At 37.2% G+C, this 27,892-nt stretch overlaps 1 protein-coding gene across 2 annotated transcripts in view; it reads left to right on the top strand.

The window, feature by feature from the left end:
- Positions 1 to 27,892, top strand: part of MAP3K20 (mitogen-activated protein kinase kinase kinase 20) — a 105,624-nt gene that overhangs the window by 13,834 nt on the left and 63,898 nt on the right. For both annotated transcript variants that reach the window (XM_070935717.1, XM_070935790.1), the window contains 3 exons: positions 21,306 to 21,393; positions 24,339 to 24,440; positions 27,362 to 27,427. In XM_070935717.1, the coding sequence (XP_070791818.1) occupies positions 21,306 to 21,393; positions 24,339 to 24,440; positions 27,362 to 27,427 (256 nt within the window). The remainder of the gene's footprint in view (positions 1 to 21,305; positions 21,394 to 24,338; positions 24,441 to 27,361; positions 27,428 to 27,892) is intronic.

Genomic DNA, 27,892 nt, shown 5'->3' with positions numbered 1-27,892 from the left:
GGTCCTCATTTTACCCAACTCGGAAGGATGGAAAGCTGAGTCAGTCAATAATACTTTTAACATCTCGATCTTTCTATATTTATTTCATGGCAGAGAAATAGTACCGTAATAGTAGTAATAGTAGTAGTAGCAATAGTAGTCTTGTCAGAAAAGATTTTCATATTATGGACAGCATTAAATCCACATTTCAATTATTAGCCAGAGTAGTAGGCCCCAATTCAATATGGATTAACCGGAGAGTAAATCAAATTGATTTGTTTGAAGAGAGTAAACCTTTTATTTAGTTCGTAGTTACCACAGCACTGGAAAAAGTGACTCAGGACTGTTTTTGTATTGTTTTTCACAATTGTTGCAGCTTCCCCATGGTCATGTGATTAGAATTTAGGTGCTTGGCAACTGGCAAGTTCTTATGATGGTTGCACTATTCCAGGGTCATGTGATCATCATTTGTTCCTTCCCAGCCAACTTCCAACAAGCAAAATGAATGGGGGAAGCCAGATTCATTTAACAACCACATGATTCACTTAACAAATGCCATTATTCCCTTAACAACTGTGGCAAAAAGATTGTAAAATGGGGCAAAATTCAGTTACCATATTTTTCAGAGTATAAAATGCACTTTTGCCCCCCTAAAAGAGGCTGAAAATTTGGGTGTGTCTTATACTCTGAATGCAGCTTTTTCGAAGCTTTTTCTTCAGCTCTAGGGAGCGAAGCAATCTTCCTTGGGCTTTGCCTGCTCCCTCTGACTCTCAGCTGTGTTTTAGAAACCCTAATGAGGTGCTAGCAATCTTCCACTTTACCTGCTCCCTCCAACTTTCAGCTGTGCTTTAGAAGCTTTTTTTCAGACCTAACGAGGCGCTAGCGAGTGAAGCGATCTTCTGAGCTTTGCCTGCTTTTCTCATTGCTGCTCCCTCTCAGCTGTGCTTTAGAAGCTGGTTTTTATCCCCAAGTAGGGGATAAAAAGCACTCGCAAGCACTCAAAACCAGTAAACTAATGTGCTGAAGCTGACCAGACTAAGGAGGCTAGCCAGATGAATACCTGGTAGGCAGATTCTTTTTTCTTATTTTCCTCCTCAAAAACTAAGTTGCGTCTTATACTCCGAAAAATATGGTAACAACTGTCTTGCTTAGCAACATACATTTTGGGTTTGATTGTGTTTGTAAATCGAACACTGCCTGTTGTAAACCAAATTACAACATTCTTATGAAATGTTCTCAGTAAATCAACATTCCCTTGGTTGTCTTGGAGAATTTAAAGAAAAAACAATAAAGTGGTAAACACAGAAAATCAGATAAAATACAACGAAGTCAAGCTTTAAGTAGTCTTAATATCTGTTTTGCAACCTGTATAACAGCCAGTGCGAGACTCATCTTTATTTCTTCTTTATTTATAATTTATTTCTTTATTGAAAAAATTGATATATTTGAAACTGAGAACTGAACAAGTATTTGAAATGTGAACTGCATGCTGAAGAAAATTCCTTTAAAGTTTATATCAGCAATCAATTTCAGTTTTTATGAAACAGTTGCATAATAGTTTAAATAGTTATAAATAGTATAAATAGTTACTGTAGTAATCATCATAATAATTGTTATTATGATTATTTGTATTTCTCAGGATCAAAGGGCCACTTCGCTTGATACTTTGTTTTTATTATTTATTCATTGTTAATTTGTCTCCTGACTTTCTATCTATTCAATGCAGCTTAAATAATTAAAAATGCAAATTCCAAAGATTAAGAATAAAAACAGTACAGTTAAATTCAAAGCAGTATTAGTAAATCCAATTCAATAGTGTCAAAAATGGTTTCTATAGAGGTCTACTCGAGAGTAGGTTTAACTGAATTCAGTGGAGCTTCCTAACTGAGTGGAATAGAACTTTACCCAAAAGAATTAAAGGACCTTTATTTAATATTCCAGATTTTTTTTTTCTTTTAATGATCCTGTAATCACTTGCACTGAGCTGGAGTTGAGGCAACTAAATGGAGCTGAACATTTACTGGTCGGATGCCCTGCCTGATGCCTATGTGGAGTTCGCGGCAGGTATTTTCTCTTTACTCCCAGAGAGAGAAATATCTGCCGCTACCTAGGATTGAACTCACAACCTCCTGATTGTGAGGTGACAGCTCTATCTCTAGGCCACCACACTCACCTGATATTCTTGTATTAATTAAACCAAAATTTCTGTGCTCTATTGCAGCAATCCCCAACTTTTCCAGTTTGGCAGCCCGGCGCAGCGTGTGGGTGCGCGTGTGAGTGGCAGATGCACATGCACAGCATTTGTGTGAGCATTGCGTGCATGTGCCCTCCGCTTGCACAAGTGGAGCTTCACACTCACCTGCCTGTCCATTTCTCCCACAGCCCAGTTTCGAACAGGCCATGGCCCGGAGGTTGGAGACCCCTGCTCTATTATGTGTTATGCAAGTAGACATCTGCTTGCACATTCTGGCTTGTTTTTACTTTGCTTTCTCCTCTCCTTCCAAAATCTGCTTTAAGGTGGTCCCACATTCAGTTGAAGGAGTCATGCAGTCTAGCACAAGGACAACTATTTTACACTTTGAAGCATGTTTCTAAAAATATCTCAAAATGAAATAGAACTATAATTTTCATTGCCTAGAGTAAGCCATGTCTTTTCCTCCTTAATTCGTAAATTAAGGGCCTTCACATAGCCTCTTCTTGCTAATGTCAATAAAGCTGGAGAGTCATATAGAAGACCACCAGGAAATCTGAGGATTGTAAATTAGACAATCATTAGACAATTAGATGGGGAAGCTGGAAAATATATATAAAAAGAAGTAGTAACAAACTGTGTCTGTGTTGCTGCTAAGAAATGTACATGAATATGCCCATTAGGTATCAAGACCAACCCAAGTAAATTCTTAGCATTCCCATTTTAATTTAATTCAGATTACAAATGTCTATGTCCCTCGCAGATCTAAATATCCTCAAATTACTTGTGAAATTCAGCCTTAATATAACTCCATTATTAGTTGAAGGTTAATAATTTCATTATGGTTGAAACTTTTTATTTTAAAATCATTGAGATGCCATTGCAGTTCCTTTCCATAAATATACTTTTGGCAGTCAGTTTGGAGCCTGTTTCATTCTTGGAAATTTTTAATTAAAATACTTTGCTTGTTGTTGTTTGTACCAGCAAATATAAGACTTATATGCGTCATGGGAAATTCATGTGCTAATAGAAAAATTTTACATTTTTAGATAAATTGAGCAGTTTTGTAATTTGAGAGTAGTGTAGTTGTATATACTGTCTGGGTTCTTGGAAGTGTTAGAATTATATGCGTCTGGCATGTTTAATTTAATTTATAGCACACTGTCAAGAGATTCACACTAGCAGTTTATTCTGTTTATACAGTAGATTTGCAACAAGAAATTACAACCTCGGTATCCCACTGTAGGAGAAAAGCTGTCTTAGTCTATGGTGGCAAAAAAAATCAGGAATCTGGCAGTAATTTTTCCAACTAACTGATTAAAAGGTATAAGCTTTTGTGAGTTGCAGCTAACTTCATCATATATGCAGAGTGACTAGACTGATGTAGGATTTAAACTGGGGGGAGATGGGGGCAAGAAAAAGCAAAAAGAAAAAGGTGTGGAGGACAGATCAGGGAAGAGAGGTTGGTTGTATAGAAAAAGGCTATATGTGACCCATATTACTAGCACCTTATTGGTTAACAATTTTAATATGTTAAAAACCTATTGCATTTGTTGAGACCTTCTGAGATTGCCTGAAACAATTACGTATGGCAGTTCAACAACTGCTTACTTAATAGTGCTGTTAAAGTCCAGCTTTCCCAAAACAATAACAGAAATTACTGTTTTGGGAAAGCTGGACTTTTAACAGCATCATTAAATAAGCAGTTGTTGAAGTGCCATACATAAATAATCGTTTCAGGCAATCTCAGAAGGTCTCAACAAATAGAATAGGTGTTCTGGGAGGTTAAAATGCTTTGATATTACTTCAATCTTGCTTGATTACTGATGTCAGACTTGTGTCCATTCTGTACAAAGTTTGTTCTATTTCTCCAATATAGAATCCATGTGGGCATTGCTGCAGATGATGATTTATAACACAAAGTGGAGGAAGAGCTTCTAATCTTGTGGGTGCCCTAATTGTGGTTTGTCACGGGAACTGTTTGGTATAGATTTGGGGGCACAGTAGACATGTAAGTTTGTTGGAGAGGGAGAGCAGGCCTTATGGTGAGAAATATCTGAGTTAACTTTTAACTAGATAACCTGAGATAGGGTTGTCAAATGTGTGGCCCGTGGGCGAGATGCATCACCTGCTGGCCATGCTCTCCCCCGGTTTAGTGAAGGGGAAAAAAAGTCACGATATATCACGTGACAACATGACACCGTGAGTTTGACACCTCTGCCCTATGAGATTTTTGTGCAGATTGAAAAAGTGATGGCAAGTACTAATGATAGCTGAATGAATACAGGATGAAATGTATGAGTAAAAATGCAGAATGAGTAAAAATGCAGTAAAGATAGAGTTGAAAGGCCATTGGGTCTCCAAATGCTCCTCCTATTTCTATTTCCTTGATTTATATCTTCTCTGTTGGGTTGTGTCAGGTCAAGAATATCTCATTCTCTTACACTCTTCTATAGTTCACAAGGAATTTCTAAAGAATTTAGTTTATTTAGTTTTATTTTTATTTATATGCCACCCTTCTCCGGAGACTCAGGGCGGCTTACAGTGCGTTAAACAATAGCCTTCATACTTTTTTATATTTTTACAAAGTCAGCTTATTGCCCCCACAAACTGGATCCTCAATTTACCTACCTTAGAAAGGATGGAAGGCTGAGTCGACCTTGAGCCTGGTGAGAATTGAACTTGCAGTAATTGCAGACAGCTGGATGTTAAATGCTGCCTCAGTAGGAGGCATTAGCCTCCTATGCCACTCAGGCTCCTTAAGGAGGAGGGAGGGAGTTTAAATCCCTCCTGATCACATTTTCCCATATTTCAGTGAAATATGTGTTTGCGATCCTTGTGAGATGAGGAAATCCATCACTGTACAGGTAGTCCTTGAGTTACAACCAGAATAGAACCTTTTCCATTATGGTTGTGAATCATAATGGTTGTAAAACAGGTAAGTTAGATGACCAGCCCGATTTTATGATATTTTTTGCAGTAGTCGTTAAGTCAATATGGCAGTTGTAAGTATAAATCCATTGTTTGCTATTGGCATGAAAACTGGAAATAAGGGCTGATTTTCTGCAAAACCAGTGTAAAACGCGGTCCCTTGGATGGTAGGACATTGCAAATGGCCCTAAATGAGGACATATTGTTCAGTGCTTGAAGTCTGGACACATGACTTCAGGCTGGGGTTTGCCCATTGGAACTTCAAATCTTTGGTCGTAAGCAGTGGTGAAATCCGAACCAATTTGCTACCAGTTCGCTGGCCGCACATGCATGCTGCATACCAAACGCACGCTGCATGCGTATGCACAGTGCGTGCCAAAAGGGGGCTTGGGAAGGTAAGTAGAAGCGAGGGGGGGATCACCTGTGGTGCGTGATTTAGCTTCGCTAGAAAGCAGGATTTCCTGCTTTCTAGCAAAGCTAAACCCTGCGCCACAGCTGATCGTCGGAAATACGGGTTCAGAGGAATTGGTAGCTTTTTTTTTACTACCGGTTCGCCCAAACCGGTCGTTTTTATCACTACCGGTTCTCCCCTGATTGTAAGTCCTCCTTTTCAGGTAGTTTGTAACTTTGAACAGTTGCTAAATGACCAGTCATAAGTTGAGGACTACCGCTAAAGGAAATAAGACAGGAGGAAGACAGCAGTCAGATAACAGGACCAAGAAATTAATTTGACTAAATGTCTTGGACAAGCCCCTCCACAGTTCCCAGAAGATAACATGATGGAGGGAAGCAAATTCAGACTTGCAACCTATATATAGCTTTATATAGCTATACAGCTAAAGAAGCTTCTTGGATGAGAAGCGAAATGTCTTCAAAGAAAAACCAGAAAGACCAGTTTGCCTCATGAAAAAGCACCCTTGGGACTTTAGCTTTGGTTTTTAGTCTCGTCTACCTTGTTGGGTTGACAATCATTCAAATCCAGAAACCAAATCTCCTACGGATACCTCTAATTCATATAATTCAAGTTGTGTTCTTACAGTCCAAAAGAAATACATATTTTAAAGCTAATATAAGCGGGAAGAATTTGTCTCATAACACAATAAAAAAAATAAATAGATGAAGATCCTACACTTTCAAAGGTAGATGCTGGTTACACAGAGAGATAAGGAGTTGAAATAATGGATAGCTTGTAAGAAATGTAAAAAAAAAAAAGAGAGAGAGAAGGTAAAGAGAGTTTGTAGTTTAGCTTGATTCCTGAAGAACACTTCACAATAGTAGAGGTTCCGGTGATGTCTCATATAAGTAGAAACTTCTGAGGTCTTGGTGGGTCAGAGAGCAATCAGGTTTGGCTAAGCTCCAGAGGATTTTAAGATTTAACTGGCTGAGGAATAAGTGCTTATAACCATTAGTATGAATGGAGCAATCTGTGTTAGCCAGTGAAGATTGCTGGGACTGAGTGATATTTATTGGTTCGATTTATATGCCATCCTTCTCCGGAGACTCAGGGCAGTTTACAATGCGTTAAGCAATAGCTTTCATACTTTTGTATATACCTGCTTAGTAGGGCTTTCGGGGGCCCCCACCAAGCGGTGTTCTTTTTTATACAAAGTCAGCTTATTGCCCCCACAATCCGGGTCCTCATTTTACCTACCTCGAAAGGATGGAAGGCTGAGTCAACCTTGAGCCTGGTGAGATTTGAACTTGCAGTAATTGCAGGCAGCTGGTGCTATTTAACAGCACTTTAGTCTGCTGCACCACCAAGGCTCTTAATATGCAGTCTAATAGTCATTTGGGGGAGAGATTATGCCAAATGTACATAATTCCCTCCCTCCAGCTTACTTTTTCCTTTCCAGAAAGACAATAAGCTGCCAGATAAATCACAAAACATTTGTTTACAACATCTAAGGCTAAGGAATATAGCTATGTGATTAAATGGTTGAAGTTGCTGAAGTTTTCTCCACAACCCCTTCCTCCCAAAGTTACTGGAGGCTAGAGCAACTGATAGTACTCTGATTTAAAAATCACACTTAATTGCCCTCCGCTTCTTCTCCAAAGCACTTTATAATATTAGCTAGCACCAATAAGTAATTCTAAAAACTCTGGTCACCTTTTTTAATGGACAAAGTCTGTAAATCAGATTAAAACATTTTACATAGGCTGGAATTTTACAGCAGCAGATAACCCAGTTAATAAGTTTTTGCATGCCTTTGTCTGATGTGCTCATAAAAGATTGCAGGATTCTCTATTACATTTATATGACAGAATGTTTTAGACTGTACATGAGGCTCTTACTGGAACATGAGTAGAGTGAGAATAATTAATCAGTGGAACAGTTTGCCTCGCAGAGTTGTGGATGCTCCATAGTTGGAGATTTTCAAGAAATGATAGGGCAACCATTTGTCCAGGATGCAATAAGGTCTCCTGCCTTGGGCAGGGGGTTGGACTAGAAGACCTCCAAGGTCCTTTCCAGCCCTATGATTCTAAATTTTAACACATTTAACTGAGGGAAAGAGACAGAAAAAAGATCCTAATAAAGCAGGGGTGAAATGCTCCCGGTTTGGACCGGATTGCTCAATCCGGTAGTGATGGAGGCAGGTGGTTCGGAGAACTGGTAGCAAAAAATCTCTGCCCCCCCCCCACGAGCCACGCAATCATCAGAGGCTTTTTTTTATTTTTAAAAGCATTTTTTCTATAACCTCTTTGGCCAAAAAAAATGCTTTTAAAAGTTAAAAAAAAGCCTCTGATGATCACGCGGCTCAGCTGGGATCATCAGAGGCTTTTAAAAACATTTTTTCTACAACCTCTTTGGCCAAAGAGGTTATAGAAAACATGTTTTTAAAGGGGAAAAAAGCCTTTGCCGATCAGGCAAGTCAGCTGGGATCGTCAGAGGCTTTTAAAGCATTTTTTTTACAACCTCTTCAGCCAAAGAGGTAGTAGAAAAAATGGTTTTAAAAGTAAAAAAAAAAAAAAAAAAGTTGGCCACGCCCACTAAGTCATATTACCACCACCACCACCAAGCCACGCCCACAGAACCGGTAGTGACAAATTTTACATTTCACCACTGTAATAAAGTAAACCCAAAATAAACTGACGAAGTAAGTCATATAGCTGTGGCTAATTTATAAGTGTGTTGTGGCTAATTGAAATCCCTTTGGGTTTCCTCTAAAGATGAAACGTAAAAAAACCACTGGGTTATCTGAGTATTGTGTGTGTGTGTGTGTGTGTGTGTGTGTGTGTGTGTGTGTGTGTATGTACTTCATGTGTATACTCACACATATACATATATACATGCATACATACACATATACACATCTTTGTATGCAGTGTATGCAGTATGTAAAGAGCCAGTATGGCACAGTGGTTAAGGCACCAGGTTAGGAATCATGACTTCTAGTCCCACCTTAGACACAAAAACAACCAGCTGGCAGATCAAAATCAGCCATAGGAAGAAGGAAATGGTAAACCACTTCCGAAATCTTGCCCCCAAAGTTTGTTAGGATTAGTCCTAGCAGTCATCAGGAGTCAGTATGGATTTGAAGGCACACAACAAAGTGTGGTCTGTAAGACTGTTTTAAGCTCCATTACTCGACTGCCATACCACCAGGTGCCTTACTTTAGGGAACAAATCTGATTATCCATTTAATGGATTATATTATCCAGTTCTGTTTATCTTCTTACCAAGAAGTTAGATCAGGCATGTCCAGCCTGTGGCCTACAGGCTGAATATGGCCCTGGACAGCTAGTAATGCAGCCTACAAGATTGTTAAAAAAATATTAAAGGATATTCTAATGGTCATTCTTTGTAAATATTTAGAAAGTGATTATTCTTTGCTAATAAAAGCTAGGAACTAGACAAAATATTTGTTATCTGGAGCTAAATGTGTAGGGAAAACATTAAATGGAATAATAAAGTAATGCAGTTGCGGACTCATGAAGTTCCTCTGTGCTTATACTTTCTGCCATTTAAGATGTATCTGAAGAAAGTTTCTTTTTTAAGAGGGCAGCATAAACAGTTGTAAGGAAACATTGAGCACCTGTTTATATTAACTGGGCAGTGAACAGATACAGAAAAAGGCTACCGCTTCGGTCACTCTTGTATAAATATACAATCGCAGGAATTGCTTCACAGGAACACGAATTTTTAGGAATGATATAATGCAGTTCTATATAGGATTACTGAAGCGAGATTATAGAGATGGAAAGATTTGATGATACCACTATGGTGGAATGGTTGGTAAAACTGACAGATAAAATAGCAGATACAGGCAATCCTCTATTTACAACAGTTGATTTAGTGACCGTTCAAAGTTACAACCGCACTGAAAAAAAATTACTTATGGCCATTTTTCACACTAATGAGAGTTGCAGTATCCCCATGGTCACGTGATCTACATTCTGATCAGTAATGGATTTCAATTTCATTCACTACCGGTTTGCTCGTGGGTGCATGGATGCTCACGCTCGTGCGCGATGCTTCTGTGCATGCACAGAGATGTCTGGGCGGGTGGGCGGAGCCACCTGCCACCGCTGCTACTAGTTCGCCCGATCCAGTGCGAACCGGTAGCAACCCACCACTGATTCTGATGCTTGACAACTGATTCACATTTATGACTGTTGCAGTGTCACAGAGTCATGTGATCTCCTTTTGCAACCTTCTGACAAGCAAAGGCAATGGGGAAACCAGATTCACTTAACAACCATGTTACTCATTTAAGAACTGCATTGATTCATTTAAAAACGGGGGCAAGAAAAATCATAAAATGGGGCAAAATTCACTTAACATTTAACAATATAAATTTTGGGCTCAAATGTGGTCGCAAGTCGAGGTCTACCTGTATTGTCAGAGAAAAAACAAAATGTACATTGATTGGTGACTGGAAACTTCTTATGGACATTTTGCATAAAGATGAAAAAAATGAACTTGTGTCATAGCTTTGATGATTACGTAGGGTAGATGATAGTAAGAAGAATATTATAATGTCATTTTAGAGAAACAGGTGAAAATATGTTTTGTTTATAACTTCTGTGAAGAATATTGGAAGCCACTTTTTCATATATTTTTCCCTTTCTTTTCTATTCTATCTATTTTAAAACTTTTTTTCTTTTCTTGCACTTTATGCTTTCTGCTTGACTTCTTTTCCTTTTTTTCCTCTTACTCTATATTAGTTTGTCCTAATTTTTATTTTCTGTTTTTGAAAGTTTTAGTAAAAATGATGTAGAATAAATTAAAGAAGGAGTGATCTAATGCAGGAACAGCCATACGCTAATGTAGATTAGTGTAAATATGATGCTTCTGTTTTTGAAGAGATGCTATAAAACTTAGGTAGGATAATTACACTGATGGAGGCAGATCCTCTGACAGCTTTTCAGTTTATTCTACTTTCTGTGGATTCATTTCTGTCATTCCTTCATATTTGCTGTTCTTAGAATGAAAGGGTTGTATCATACACTTCTTTAAGAATTTAGATTAATTCAAGATTAATTCAAAAAATTAGATTAATTAATTCAGACACTCCAGATACAATTATTCTAAAGAGAGTAGTGGAACTCAACTTGAGATGGATTCTGGAGCAGCAAGATTTTAGTTTCAGCAAAACATATTGCTAAATAACCATGATGAATGTGTATCTTAATACAATAGTGCAATTCAACATCAAAGAAAGGAAGAGCAATGGAAAATGAGAAGCATAAGACTGCCTCAGGAATTAGTAAAGTCCATTTATTTTCATATAGCACATGCATTTTCATTAAAAAAATCAAAGCAGTGCATTGTATAGCAACAGAGTATGAATTATGGTACAGCTTGTGCTACCGTCTTGAATTAAGTTCAGCAGCGTATGAACAAAATAAGCGTGAATAACTGCATTTGCTATATCAAATAACCTATGATATTAAATGGTTACTTTTTTATTAATGTGATTGATAATGTAATCTAAATTATTTAAACGTACACATCCAATTTTTGTCATGACAATACTGCCATTATATTAATTTTTAACTTTAATTGACCTTATATATTACTGTATCAAACTGCTGCATCTTCTTATAACCATATTTTCACCCAAATTTCTGAGTTAGATAAAGTGGGAAGGGTATAGAAACACATACAGTATTTATATATTAGGTTGAGAACTTGCCAAGTTACTAATGTTTCACATTATGTACAGGTGGTCCTTATTTAATAACCGCTCATTCAGCAACTGTTCAAACTTACAATGGTGTTGAATGAATGGTAGTTACAACTAGTCTTCATACTTACAGGTATTGCAATGTTCCTGCAATCATTTGATCATGATTTGTGACCTTTCTCATCAGCTTCTGGCAAGAAAAGTCAATGGGGAAGCTGGTCATAGGATTGCCCAGTAGTCCCAGGGCTATATTTGGCACTACCTTGGTTTATGGAAATACAACAGCAACAGTTTTCAAAAATATTTGTTCTCTGTGCTAAAATAATAGAATCCAAGAAAAAGTTTAAATCAGTTTCACGATAGTTACTTGCTTTACCTGGTGCCTCCATAATTCCCTCCAGCATGGCAAGAGTGTGCAATCCCAACACACTTGGGAGAGGTAATGGGCTGGGGAAGGCTGAAGCATAGTGAGTTTATCTTGGATGATAGCCAAGGAGGAGGAAAGATGCCTGAGAGCTTAAATTGTTTTACACATTACGTGGATGGTCTGTGCGATCATTTTTATTTTTAATTGTAAGAGAGATGCTATGGAAAGAGGATCTGCTCTGCAAATGAGAGTGGCTGGTTGGAGGGAAAAAGTCTTTTGGAATAAATGGCGCTTCATCTGATCACAGCTTTAACACTCATTTTTAAACACAATGACTTTTTCCCCTGGTTAATTAATCCCCCCTTTTTTAAAGAGAGAGAGAGAGAGGGAGAGAGAGAGAGAGAGAGAGAGAGAGAGAGAGAGAGAGAGAGAGAGAGAGAGAGAGAGAGTTACTGATAACTATTCTCAAAAGCAAAGCTTATATTATTCTTTATCATCTTTTACAGATCTGGATTTTTTTCTTCTTCTTTTTCAGCTCAATCAATGTTTAGAACTGCTAAAAGACGTCAGGGTAGAGAGGGCGCCGCATTACCGTTTCTGCCCCTTTCCAATTATACATTCATCCCCAAAAGTACAAAGCAAAAATACAATTCCATTTTTTATGAATCATAAACTAGGTTTCTTTTGCCCATAAATTGGCATTTTGAACTCTGTTCACTCGTAGTGCAAAAGAGACCTTGAGGGTAAAGGAAGGAGCCAAAGGATGGGGGGAAAAAAGGTAGCTTTCAAACGAGTGATCTTTTGAATAGCCCAAGTTCAATCTTTAAAACAAAAACTGATATATATATATATTTGCTCACTAATGTGCTCCCACAGCCACTTACTTCTTATCCTGGAAAACTTGAAAGAGGAAGTAAAAAGAGGTGACCCAAATCACAGTTCTTTCGACAGAAGAAATTCAGCTGTTTTGAACACTTACAATCAAAGGAAGTGGTTTCCCTAATTATATGAACTATGTGAAAGCTCTCAGAATAGCTTTTCCGCCCCAGGATTCTTTGCACTTTAGAAGTTTGCATAAAAGCTCACATGGAGACTTGGATGCAAAGTGTTTGATTCAATTTTATTAGGCAGAAGTGTACCTACATTCTTAATGCTCGCCTTAACAGTTGGTTAGATTTGGACCACAATCAGATTTAGATGATATATTTCTGTCCCATGCCTTTTAAACATTTCAGCACTTCGCTTTATTTCCAAATACCTCTTTGAAACGAGCTGTGGAGAGAAGGGGTTTAAGCTCTTTGTCAGCTTTTCAGTAAAGTTTCCATCCTTTTGGCTTGATTTGATAATAGGGAATTCTGTGAAATAAAATTTGTTATTTCCACTGCTTCTTAAGAGAAGGAGAAAAAAGAAATCTTAATTTTTTTTCCAGAGTAAAAAAAAAGCAACGATAACTATACATTGTAAATTTATAGGATTTGAACACAGCAATTTATTTGTCTGAAAATGTTGAGATTATTTTCACAAAGACACTACTAATTTATTTGTTCTTTTTTTTTTATTCATAGACATTCTTTTTTTCTGTACATGAAAAATACTTTGGGAAAGAACACCAAATGATCAGAACAGTTTTAAAAATCATACTCTAAAGTAAAATAATGAAAACTATCATCCTGATTAAAACTGATGTATTCATTATATCCAGGGGTGGGTTCTACTTACCTTTACTACCGGTTCGCAACAGGGCCGCGCACACTCTTCTGCGCATGCACAGAAGCGTTCTGATGATGTCGGGGTTGGTGGGTGGAGCCTCCCACCGGTTTTACTACCGGTTCTATAGAGCCGGTGCGAACTGGGGGCAACCCACCACTGATTGTATCCTTATTTATTTATTTGCTCCATTTTTATTCTATCCATTTTTCCCCAAATTTCACAGTAACTGATCACACTGTAAGATACATTTTTAAAAAGCTTCAGTAAGAATGGTCAGTAAAAATATTTTTTCTTCTTAAAACAATACTGATATGAGACTGTAGGAATCTTATTTATTCTGCAATCCTCTTTCCATTTACCTGAGTATAAAGCTCATTGGATTCAATGGGAATTCCCAATGATCATGAAAGATTTCATTCTTCAAGTTTGACATTTCTGCACAATGACATCATAGAGAACTTATGCAAGCTGTATGGAAATAGAATTTGAACATATGTGATATTCTGTTGTATTCCTCATGTTGCAATTTATTTTTTCACATCAATCTAAAGATACACACAATGGTGTTGATATATCTGAACATATGCAGGGTATAGAACATAATGTGTTATGACTCTATATAGCTATCTGTAAAATATGACCATTCCCCATAAAAGTGGGACCAGCAGCCAGGAATGGGTTAACTCTGTCTGTTATCTGATAGGATTGAGTCTGCAAACTGTTAAGCTCCAACCCTCCCTCTTGCTTCCCAGCTTTTAGACTCAGTCTGACTTTGACAGACTTGTTTTTCTGAGCTAAGCATTCCTGACTGCTTTAATTCTAACAACACCAACCAACTTCAACGTGGGCTCCCAGTTCTCTGGTTGAGCCTGCTGATTACCAGCGTGAAGGGCAATCCAGCTTGAGTCCTCTGAAGGCCACTTCTCGGCAGAACATCACTGAAGGCTGCCAGCTGGCAGTTCTTCAGGGAGGTGCTCATGGGCCTGGCCCCGAACCACCTATCCCAGGACCAAGGGCTTTTCACAATGGTGTTGATATATCTGAACATACTGCGTGCAGGGTATAGAACAGAATGTGTTATGGCTCTATATAACTATTTGTAAAATATGACCATTTACTTGGATTGACTTAAAATAAATTAATAAATATATATTCAGTTGAATTCTGTGCTGAAGGGAAAGTAGGGAAAACACTTCTACCTCTTCTCTCATCTTCTCTTCCTGATGCTTGTTGTTGCTGGATTTGACATCTGTACGTTTTAGAAGTAATGGGCGTGCATATAATGGTGTGTGAGAATGACCACAGGAGACAAGGCAATGGGACACAATCAGAGGAACAGTCAGATAAAAGGCAGCTTAGCCCACAGCAGAAATGTGAGTAGGGCAAGAGGCTCAGCAGAGATCTTCCCTAGTTTTTGGCTGTAAAGGGGAGGGGAGAACTAATTTGAGACTTCCATGATTCATGCCAGCCTTATGAGGTAGACCGGATAGGAAATGCAACCAGATGAGCTAATTCTACTTTATTGTAAGGTTACATTAGTCTCACAGATCTGATAGTATTATCTCCAAAAAGCCCTGTGATCATAAACCGTAGTATGTAACTACAAACAGATCTTGATTTTGAGCAGTTTAGACAATTTAAACCTCCACTACTTGAGCCAACAGTACTTCTTAAAATTCCTTGCTAGTGAGATTTTATAATTGTCAGGAATGATTGATTGACCCTTTATTCATGGATTGTCAAAAATAATTATTGTAAAATATTTGACAGGTAACTCCTCACCTGATTTGCAGCCATGTTTCTTGATAGTTGCTGTTTGACAAAAAAAAAAAGACTTCTGAGTTTCTTTGTCTATGATACAAACTTCAAGACATATTCGCGTTTTCTCATATTTTACATGAATTATTTATACCTTTAATTCAAAGGTGATTGTTAATATTGCATTATACTAAATATGTATTTAGTAATTATATTTTCCCATTATTATATTGCTACAAGTATTTCAATGAAATAAAAATATCAGTTATAAAAATGTTGTAATGAATTGTTCTATCCCTTGCTAATGAAGCCTGCAAATATTTTGCACGCGACCATGTACTAAGGACCTAAAGTCATGAATACTTTGCATTGTGTCGAAGAATGAGAGGAAGCTACACTCACAGAATTAAGATAAATTATATGTGTACCAACAGTTCATGCTATTGGTAAAAGTTTTACCGGTAAGGTAGCCCTTATGGAAGAGAAAATCTGAAATAAGTTCAAATGGTTGTCAATAGTATTTTACTAATACAGACGATTCTGATCAAAACTATAGCAAAAACCCACATACCACAGGATCTTTGAGCCTCTACCAGAAATATAATCTCAGACCAAAATATGTAGAATGGATCTAAATCATTTCACCGTCTGCTTTCCACAGATCATGCAAAAGCTGTAGTAAACTGAATCAAACATTGATTTTTCAACATCTTAATTCCCTTTTGGTAATCCTTCTGGATAATACATTTCATACACATGCAAGATCCCACTGTGTACCCTGGCTATACAATATGGGGAAAATCTGTATATACTTAACCCCCACCCCCACCCCCAAACAGAATGTATTAGTGGTTTATGTATTTTTTTTTTAAGAACAAAGTAATAGATTCCACGGTTGCAGATTAGATTGGGATTTAAAACAAAAAACAAAAATCCTTAAACATTGACAAATTACTGCCAAAGAAGTTCCGTGGTCGTGTCTGCAAAATCATTTTGCAAAACCACTTTGCTTCAGCAGATAGCCGATCTGATTGACCACCTCTGAACTAACATGGGATGGGCCTGTTTGATACTTGAGTGGGAGATCATCTGAAAATTCCAGGGCTGTAGTTTAGTCTGGGAACATGAAAACATCATGGAAGAAGGAATGAGCAAGCCCTTTCATTAAGTGTTGTCAGAAAACAACATGGATTTGTCCATTAAGCCACCCTGAAGCATGACTTGAAGGAAACATCTTTTTAGATACAAGAAGGGGTGGATGCTGAGTGCTAGGATGTGACTATTGGACATAAACTAACAATTACTGTATAAGAATTACATGTTCCTTTGTTAGCGTGTGTCTGTTGATCTGTATTATGCGATAAAAATTAAAGGAAGAAGTGCTTTTTGTAAAACATTGCAGGAGAACAGCTGTTGTGTGACAGCTTTCCCTGGATTTTACTTCAATAGAACTTTAAAATACTGTAGAACACTTGGGTGATTTTTTTTTATCTTCCAGCAGTCATTTCTAAACAATATTGCTATTCCTATAATACTGAGGAGTCCTTGGTGTTCTCTGAGCTTAATTGTTTGCTTGCCGATGCTCCATTACCCGATTAGGTAAGATCTTCAGTGCTGGTGGGTGTGCGGTTTGCTCTTTGTTCATACTGTATACAATAGCTTGTCCTGCTAGTGTTAGTGTAATGTGGTTTTCTCCTAGCTAATCCTTGAAGGACATTGTTTTCTGATTGATTGTTTGTCAGTTTGATTATGTGTCTCCTTGGTAGTTGTTTGATTAGAATATTGTTTTTCCCTTGGTTGTTTGTCTGCTATTAAGCCCTGCTTCTTTGGATATAGGCTACTGAAGAGGATGTGTTCTGGGTTTTTTGTTTTGTTTTTTGTTTCCTTCTTAATTTTTTAAGAAGACATCTCTACATGTCTATTGGTGGCTGATGTGTCGGAGTGCCAGATTTTCAGGAATTCCCTAGTGTTTTTGGATTTAGCTTGGTCTAGGATGCTCACAGTTGCCCAGTTTAAACTATGGTTAAGTCTGTCCACATGCTGTGAGATTAAGATGTGCCTTCTTACTGTGTTCATGGATGTGCTCTGCTAGTATTCTGCTTGATGGTCCTACATAGTAGCTGTTACAGTCCTTATGTTGTGGCATGGGGTAGGCAAGAACAGACAGCTTAGACACAACAGCATTTATTGACTCAACTGGAACTGAGCAACAACAGGCAGATTCCTGTAATTTTATACTCTGGGCCCACAGTGCCTCAACCAATCATAATACTTGAAAAAGCCTGTCCAAATATGAATGTTCTAAGTTTCCCTCCAAAACAGTTGAAGTTAACAGTTAGGGTCATCTAAAGGTTAGTTTGACTTTAGCAGGGCTTAACACAACTGTATATGTACTCAATACATAACAGTCCTTACACTGTATGTTGTAGATGACTACTGGTTTTTTCTTCTTAGGCTGTTAGGTGTTTTGATTTACTTAGGATGTTTTGGAGGATTTTAGTTGGTTTGCATGCTACAGTGATATCATGTGGTTGTGATAGTCTGTTGGTTGTTTCTGCGATGTTTCTGATGCATGGTAGCACTATCGTTTTCATAGTTTGTGTTGGCTGTGCTGTAGTGCATTGAATGGTCAGGCACTTTTTGATGAAGTTGAGAGGGTATCCATTTTGTCGGAAAATGTTGTGTAGGCAGTCTGTTGCCTTTTTTAATGTTCTGGGTTGCTACAGTGCATTTGTGCTTGTCTGAGTAATGTTCTTACACAGCTCCTCTTGTGGGAGATTGGGTTATTACTTTGGTAATGGAGCACTTGATTAATGTGACTTTTTGTTATTCCTATAATAAGACATGGTAAATATTCTTGCCATGATAACACTAATGAACTCTCATGAAATAACGATAAATATTAGTAATCATTTAGTGATGTTCTGCAGCGCAGAATGCTACAGTAGTTAAGCACATCTAACCCTGTAATTTTGTCTCATGAAAGAGTACCTCATGCTGGGAAATTTAGCTGATTTTTTAAATATGGTGTGAATTAGTTGATTTGATAGCAAATGGAATGTATTTTCTAGATATGATCTTGAGAATTAATCTCAACCTGAAGAAAATGCACTCTGTGTTGTGACAAATAGATAAGCAAATATTAAACATAAATTGTCAGCATGTTGATCTTTAAGAAAAATCCATAACTGGTCATATCTTTATTGGGGCCAACCAGTGAAGCTTTTATTTGGTAGTTGGTCCCAGTGAAATTTTTATTCAGCTACGGATTTGAGATTTAAATTAAATCTTTTCTTTGCATGTTCTTGAAATGGGGTTAGAACAAACTGTTCTTTTGCCTTTGGATGGATCTTGTGTCATTCATAACCTGCTGTGTTTGATAGAAAAAAAGGGATTTGCATCAAGGTAAGATTTTGATGTAGTGACAAACGTTTTTCTCAATGAATCAATTTCTTCAAAATAAATACATAAATAAAAACTAGACATTCCAATATACTCAGTTCCTGACTTGTTCAATTTTCTCTTTTGGAACCTACTTGAAAATTACTTTACTTGCAACAGGCACAGGGACCTTTGGACCCCTAGCTAAATATTTCTAACAATTTAACAAACAAAGTTTTCTCCAAAACATTCTAGAATTAGTAATTTGCTGTAAAACTCCCTAATCGTATCACTCTTCCTTTTCTCCTCCTGTCCTCAGGCTTTACTTCACATTAAAGCCATTCCGTCTACAATGGATTCCTCCAGCTTTATTGACAGTGATAATGAGCAACAAAAGATAACTATTTCTATGTGTTAGAGAACCAGAAAGATAGAGCAAAACATGAGGCAGCAAAAATAGTTATGTAAAATACCCTGTCCTATCCTTGTTTGATTGTAGCCAGTGATGGAAGTTATATTTATGATTAACATAAGGGTAAGAGAGTTATCTGTCAATATAATCATGGAAAATAGGACAAGGTTAGAGTGACAACTGTTCTGTAAATGAGCTTTCTGGTTGTTGTTTTTCCTTTTTAAAAAGACATGTGAGGACTTCCACTGGAAGAAAAGTGGAGAAATCTTAGGAACCTAAAACTATGATAAACCTTATTTTCTTATTCCAGGCCTTTCCGTTAACTGTTCCAGGCCTTTCCGTTAACTGTTCTGGGATGAATGCGGAATCCATTCTTTCCCTTTGTTCCTTCAACCATAATTACAAAAGACAGAAGAATGCAATCAAAATTATACTAGTCATTTAATGGGCACTACACTTCCATGGGATCTGTAGACAAAATCAAGATTTGAGGGGATTCCAGAAAATTAGCAGGGTTGGGGCCAACCTCACCTCTGATGTTTAATTGATAAAATGGAGCCTGTACCTCTGATAGTTCTAATGTTAACAATTTCTAAATTTTGGGCGCAATTTTCTAGAACTGCTAAATTAGAAAGCCACTGATTTGTGACATTCCTATCCTTTGTCAAAGGTGACTCTTCTTACAGATACCTTTGAAAGATTGAAGACAATCTCTGATAAGCAGAGGCTTCTACCTTGTATCTTGATTGTCTTCAGGTACAAAAGGAAGCAAATAGTATGGATTGGTGAACTTGCCGTGTGCTGTAGCTTCATTTTCAGTGGTTGTGACAACTAAAAAAAAAGTATTATCACAAGCTAGAAGCATTGCGTTTATCATTACTTTTATCTATGTGATTTCTTTGCCTCAACGTACTTCAGCATAAAAGCTGTTTTGTGAGCAAGCCTCCATGTCTCTCAATTGGCTGTCTTGTCAACATTTTATTGGTAGCCAGGAGCACATTTGAAAATATTGTATCTAATCCTATATCTACATGTCTTCATTATTTATTACCTAATTATTTTTTAGATTTATATCCTAGCATTCCTCTAGGAAATTTGTGGCTTATATGGGAATTCCCTTCTGCTATTATTAGATTGCTGTTTGGTGGTAAAAGATGCTGAGTTTGTCAGCTGGAAAGCTGACAGTCTGGGTTTGAGACCTGAGCATCTCATGACAGGGTGAGCTCCTGTTCCTGCTCCCGTTCCTGCCCACCTACCAGGTCAAAAGATTGCAAATGCAAGTAGATTAACAGGTACCACTTTGGTGGGAAGGTAACAGCATTCCATGCGCCTTTAGCGTATAGTCATGCTGGCCACATGACAATGGAAAATGTCTTCAAACAACGCTGGCTCCCTTGACCAAGAAACAGAGATGAGCACTGTGCCCTAGAGTTGGACACGGCTGGACAGGGGAAACCAGTGGTGAAATCTGGCCGGATCTATCTGGGTCACGTGAATTGGTAGTGCCGGTGGCGGGAGGCTCCGCCCACCCACCAGGACATCATTATGTCCCGTTTTTGACCCTCTGCGCATGTGCAGAAGAGGCACGCGCTCACATTCCCGAACTGGTAGCAAAGGTAAATGCATTTCACCGCTGGCCTTTATCTTTACTATATATGGTGATGCCTTAGGAGGAACCCAGGTTTCTGTGGTTAAAGATAGATGTGAATCTAGTTCAGGACATTTATCACCCTGGTCTCTATTCTAACTTTTGATTAATAGTTTATAGTTGGACAGTCTTGGAAGTATGTTCAGAAACTTCAGTTAATCCAGGATGCCACAGGAAAAGTTCCAGAGAGCACATGTCCTTCATTTTAAACTACTTAATGTAGTGTGTTTCTTTAAACCTGTATAGGATTTTAAACTAGGCTATATATATATAAAAAATCTCATTCTCCCATATAAATCTTCCCAAACTTTGAGTTATTCACAAATTGCTCTTTCAGTAGTGATCCCACCACTACTGGAAACAATTTTTAGTAGCTGCTTTTCCAAAGTGCCAAGGAATGTTGTGTACTTTCCAAATAATAATAATAGTTATCATTGTGTCAGCAAATATAAACATGTTTATTTTAGCAGGGTTTTGATAAGGAAGCTCTAAACCGGTTTGTCTGTCAAGGTGAGTTTTGATGAATTGTTAGATGTTATTTGTTTCTCTGTCTTAACACTTGTTTTTAAGCCATCAGCTCTTTTTTCGTATATTTGTTTTTAAAGATGCTTTAATTGCTTTAATTAGACAAATGTTAATCTGTATAATCTGTAGGTTTAATGGTGATTTCCGAATTTCTGTTCTTGCTAGCTACCTTGAGCACAACTATTGATACAGATAATGATTCAGAGATTTTGTGTTAATTATAGAATTATGTCGTTTTGTATTCACATCTGGTGTTTTTGTTGCATTTTGAACAGGCAGAAATACTCAGCGTGTTGAGCCACAGAAATATCATTCAGTTTTATGGTGCTGTTATTGAACCCCCAAACTATGGCATAGTTACAGGTAAACTACAGATCTTCCTGCTTTTATGATATGTGGGTGATGTTTCTGAAGCACTGGATTTTTTCAGTAGATGGCTGTATACTTATGTTTTTTAAAAAAATAACCTTCCTTTCTTTTCAAGTTGAAAGATATGTTAATATAATTTGAAAAAAAGAATTGCTTTACTCCTGCAAATATTATTTAATTGTAAGGTCTGGAGTGTTTTCTGTGAAACCAAAACTGGCACGTTGTAGGAGTTGGTATTTCCTTTGGTTAAACGATTCAGGCATTTTTGCAAATGGATAGAGAACAATATGTACGTTATGCCTATGTAGTCTTCTGTCAAGATGGAAGAAAATAAGAGTGATACAAGAAACAGCAATTTTGCCATTATATTCTACCAACAGAAAGACAATTTGGGGGCAAATCCTACAGGTTAGTCTTCAATTGGCAGTGAGGCACACTTACAGAGCCAAAATGGATCTGCTATAACCCTGCCTCTTATGCAGGGGGTGGGTGGGTATGTCTCTATAAAAATCTTGAGCCAATGTTACAAAAATCTAGGCCTATTAGAAATATGGCCAAGTGAGCTATATGAACTGAAAACATACTTCAATCTTACTTCTTCTGTCAACAGACTAGACTTACAAATTGACCTGAGCCTGGCAGGAAAGGCCCACCTTTCTCACTGTGGGAACCACTAAAAAACTGAGCTGTCCATTGGGACTTTACTTTATATACTCCATATACTTTAGCCTTTTTATTTACTCCATATGAAGTATATATGGAGTATATGGAGTTTATTTACTCCATATACTTTAGCCTTTATGAAGCAGCTAGAAACTCTGTTTTTGATTAAGTAGAAATGCTGGTGGGAGGCAAAAATATTTAAGTCTTCTTTTTCTTCTTCTTCTGGCATGCATCCTCCCATTCCTGATTCTTCTAGTCTTCTCTGATTAGAAAATACCAGTGATCGGTATTGCTTGGACACAACGCAACATATACTGTATATTCTATATAAGATTCTGTTTCAGATCATGTGTCTTTCTGTGTGTTGAGATATTAATATGAATATATTTCACATATTTAAATGTGCTTATTATTGTATTCTAAATGCTAGAATAGAATTTCTATTTCCAAGTGAGCTGGGTAGCTGGTTTGGTGTAGTGGCTAAGGGACCAGGCTAGAGACCAGGAGAGGGGGAGTTCTAGTCCTGCCTTTGGCATGAAGTTAGCTGTGGGACCTTGCCTCTCTTAGACCTGAGGAAAAAGTTATGGTAAACCACTTTGAAAATTTTGCTAAGGCAGTTGCCAAGAGTCAAGATTGACTTGAAGACTGTCTGTCTATCTTGAAGAAACATAGTATTTCCAAGGACTTCCTCTTATTTGATAACCTGAAGGATTTGCTAAGGTCAGTAAATTTAAAGCAGATGCAAATTTCTTCTAGCTAAGGTCCCCCGTCCCACCCCCGGGCCAAATGGGTGAGTTTTGGATAAAGTGTAAATGAAAGTACACTTTCATAAAATGAAATGAAATTAACGGTAGTTGATATGGGTTAATGTTCAGGGATGTGCTTCGTGCCATCCTTTTGTCACACTGAAAAGTTTTGTTCATTTCAATACATTTTAGTTGTAATAGATTTAACTAATATATAGGTTAATGCAAGATATTTTTGCTAATATCATTTTGTTCTACTAAAAGCTCCCCGCCCCCGTGCTACTCTTTTAGGTTTGTTGCTCCTATGGAAAAAAAGATTTTTTTTAATTTTTTTATTTGTACCCCACCTTTATTGTTTTTATAAATAACTCCTTCCTCTTCCTGTTTTCCACACAACAGCAACCCTGAGAGGTGGGTTGGGCTGAGAGAGAGCCTGGCCCAAAGTCACCCAGCTGGCTTTTATGCTTGAACTCACAGTCTCCCCTTTTCTAGCCCGGTGCCTTAACCACTAGATAGACCAAACTGGTACATGCATGCAAATGAGGATGATGAGGATGATGTAATTTCTGGTTGTTGTTCCCAGAGTTATCAAGAATAGTGTCTATGTGTATGATTAATGATTCATGCCACCCTTCTTTTAATAACGTGCAGAGCAAAACTATAGGCTGCATAATTATGATTTAGATTAGTTTCATCAAATTTCTTTATGAATTTCTTTACATTTAATGGGATTGGTATTATTTTCATGGTACACACGATCTGACCCAGAATGTGAAGACTGATTATTTGCATTTTGTAACCCATGAGAAATATCTGTAGTCATCTTTATATCCATTTCATAATGTTAGGGAGAGATTATGCAGTCTCTTAATTTTTGCTGGCTAGTTCTTTTGCTGTTTAATGAGGTATATGTATCGATATGTTTATTTAATATATATTTAAATGTTATTTCATTTATGTGTTTATTTAAATATATTATTTTAAAATTCTTCATATCAATCCCATCAGAATAAAAAAAATCTTATTAATTTTTTGTATTTTTTATTCTCATATTTATTATCTCTGTATTAAAATAATTTGCCTAATATTTGAGAACCAGTATGGTGTAATAGTTAAGGTGCTGGATTAGAAGTGGATAGACCCAGGTTCCTAGACTTCCTTTAGACACTGAAGCCAGCTGGATGACTTTGAGTCTGTCACTTTCTCTAAGGTTAGACTGGAAAGAAATCAACAACAATCCAGAAGTTGTCAGTAGCAAATCCCTTCTACAAGATGACCAATGAAAATGACACACCAAGAGTCAATATTGACTCACAAACCCAAAACAATCCTCACAAACTTTCATTCATCAATCGTATTGTACCTTCTTAAAGTTAATGTATTTGGATGATACATTGTTCAGACTAATTCTTATTGCAACTTGATATTGTAGGTAATATCAAATTTGCTAATTTTTAAAGTCAAAGATGGTTAATTATTGCGCATCCATTTATGTGCCAAATTAAGTGTATTTTTGCTCTTTTGTAACAGAATATGCTTCTGCTGGGTCATTGTATGACTATATTAATAGCAACAGAAGTGAAGAAATGGATATGGATCATATAATGACCTGGGCAATGGACATTGCTAAAGGTAAGTGAGATTCACTGACAGAGCAAGGGCAATAATTCATAAAGGATTAGAACTCTGTGTTAGTTCCATTTCCTGTTCAGTCCATATCTATTCTTAATTATTAATCCAAATTACTCATAGTGCCTAAAGATAATTCCTTAATTATCTGTCCTACGAAATCTTCTAAAACCAATTTGACTTACTAAATAGTTATCATGAGCTTTCCAAAGGTGCTTTCTTTCAAAAGGCAACTGGAATTTCTTGTTTTGCTGGAAGATGTTTTGCTTCAGTTCAGTGAACACGAAGAAGCTTCTTGGATGAGAAGCAAAATGTCTTCAAGCAAAGCAAGAAAGTCCAGTTGCCTTTTGAAAGAAAGCACATTTGGGACAACCATGATCTGGATGAGTGAGAATCTCCTAGACACCATGATCTTTCTTCAAGAATTTAACTATAGAGAGAATTTGGGAATACTTGGCATCTGTATTAGTTTATTTTGTGAGAATAGGAGGCAGTAGGAGCAGGGGGCAACTAAAGTAGGAGGAACATTGTTATTTCTGTTTAGAACAGATCGAACATTCTAGTGGCTGTATATTTCATGAACTAATAATATACCTATAATTGTACATTATTATTCTGTTTAATAGCAATTGCCTTATTTAGAGAATAAATAAATAAATAAACATGAATTTTTCATTTCTCCTCTGTTGTTTTAAAAATTAGTATCAAAATTATGCAGATAGAAAGTATATGAAATGTATGCAGATTTTTAACTTTGTTTTGCTATAAGAATTGACCATACAAGGCATGGTGGAAGTGGAAAAGGATTTCCTGACATTTTGATACTGATTGCAAAGAAGTTGCTTAGCATTTAAGATAGGGATGATGTCATGCAAAGGAAATTAGGTTTTTTCCCCTCCACACACATTTCTCTAGCTGCTATTCCCCTGAAGCTGCCTTTTTAATCAATGTCTGTATGTATGTACCTGTATGATTTTCCCTAGTAATGACATTCTTGTGTTCAGTGATCTCTTAAAAACAGCCTTCCTCACTGTCCTGCTTTTTAGGTGTGTTGAGATTACCATTCCAGGAATGTCCATGTCAGCATAGAGAAACCACAAAGAAACTTGAGTATGCACACAGACTTGCTTAAGAAAGTCTAGGGTAAAAATTTTGTGCATGCAAACAGTGGTGGGTTCCTCCCGGTTCGGTCCGGTTCGGCCGAGCCGGTAGTGGTGACGATATGATGTCACCGAACCGGTTCTCCCCCCCCCGCCCTCCCACCCACCCACGTTATTCTTACCTTTTATTTGGTCCCACCCCCAATCTATTGCTGCCTCCTGAGTCCCAGCTGATGACTAGAGGGAAAAAAACTGTTTAAACTCTTGCCGCGGGGCTTCAAAGGGCCGTCCTACAGCTGATCAGTGTTAAAAGCAAACAAATGAGTCGGGTCGTAAGTGCGAGGACTGGTCGTAAGTGCAAGGACCTTCCAGAAATGACTCTGACCAGCTAGCCACGCCCACCTAGTCACATGACCTCCAAGCCACACCCACAAAATAAGCCACGCCCACAGAACTGGTAATAAAAAAATTTAGAACCCACCCCTGCATGCAAAAAAGTATATATTGAGATTGGGGACTTTAAGTAAAAATAATTTGTATCCATACTGATAAGAATGCATTTCAAGTAGATGTTATTTATTTTTTATGAGTTTGTGGAAACTTAAAACAACACTTGAACTCATGAGTCTAAAGGATTCGATTTTCAGAAGCTTTTGGTGTTAGTGGAGTATTTCAATTATGTATATGTATCTTAAGAAATGCCTTATATATAGAAAGCAAGTGAATGTTTTGATCCCACTACAGACACAAGAAATACTTATACTGATGAACAACATACATATCTTGTATATCAAGAAACTTGATCATACTTCCAGTCAAAACATATGAAATACAAATAACGATTCATTTAAAGTATTCTATATTTAGATTCAGGTTAGTCATTAGGTTTTAATTCCAGATATATAACTTTAACAATCTTTCTCCCAATTTCAAAAAAATGATCAATTTTTCCTATGTCAAGTTTTGCCTGTGTTATTTAAAACCTCTGTGGGGAGGTTTTCATACAGACAAAAAAGTAAATACTTTCCAATGATCAAAATTTTATAGTTTGTATTGAGTTTACATTATAAGTTAGTTACACTTTGTGGTATATAGATGATGATGATAAGGAGGATGGTGATTTACTTGACCTGGACACTGCCCAACTCAGTTCAGCTATGGGTGGGGAACAGAATAAAGAAAAATAACAATATATAATTCCAATTAAAATCTGAACAAGATGGTAATTGCAACCAACAGCAACATGCATGCCCCTTAAAAGTGGTTCCAATTGCCCTAGTTAAAGCCTGGGAGACTGGCCAGATCCTTAAGATCCTCCAGAATGCCACCAGAGGGGGAGACAATCATATCTCTTGGGGTACTCATTCTAGAGGGCAGAAAAATATTTCTCAAGGGCAGATTGTTCTCAGTATAGAGGAATATGTATTTATTTATTTATCTATTTGTTTATCAAATTTATTTGCCACTCATCTGATGATTCAGGCACAGTAGTCATTGTATGAGGATGTATGCTGGCCACCAGCTCATTGAAAACTCCATTTTCTCTCTTCCCCGCCCCCCCCCCCCCCCCCACACCACGATATGCCTAGGAAGCTTAACATTACTAATAATGTACATTCAGATATAGAAACTGCACCACACAGTGGGAAGTCAACCTAGTGATATATGCAGTGAGAATCACACTTGAGCACTTCAGCAGCCTGGTCATTGACAAAACAGTATTGAATAAGCTTATACTTATACCCACAGATGTCAATTAATGTTTGCTAGTCCTAATGTAGCAAAATAATTTTATAAACTTTTTTTTCATTTTCCTACTTTTAGGAATGCATTATTTGCATATGGAGGCTCCAGTCAAAGTAATCCATAGAGATCTAAAGTCCCGGAATGGTAATTCAGCATAAATTTACAATTTTGTTTATTTTTCCTGCAAATATAACGTTTTAGGGTTGGTACTGAAAAGAGTAGAATTCAGTGCACAAGCCACTTTGATAGGTTTAATATGGAATTATAAAAGTGCTGCACAGGATTTTAAAGAAGGTATCCTGCCTAAAATATCAAGGGCAGGGTACATGGCATTACAGTAGCTGCTGTATCAAATGAGTATGCGTTGAATATTGCTGATTGAGAGTTGAATATGAGTTGGCATTCTCTTTTTTTCATTTAAAATCTCCTACTCATTTGAGGTTTTGTGTGCAGAATGATATTCCAATTGCTTGATTACTTCTAATTAAGTTCAGCTATTCCTCTTATAACCTTGCAATTAGAGATGGGATTAGAAAGCTCTGGTAAAAATGATATCTTTCTTCATTTCCCTTTCTCTATTAGAAAAATAAAAAAGAATTTTGAAATATT

Source organism: Pituophis catenifer, unplaced genomic scaffold (assembly GCF_029215685.1).
Source record: "Pituophis catenifer annectens isolate HBS135680 unplaced genomic scaffold, rPitCat1.0.hap2 SCAF_1, whole genome shotgun sequence".
NCBI lineage: Eukaryota > Metazoa > Chordata > Lepidosauria > Squamata > Colubridae > Pituophis > Pituophis catenifer.
Note: the sequence above shows the minus strand (reverse complement) of the source record. Positions and strands in the feature narration are given on the sequence as shown.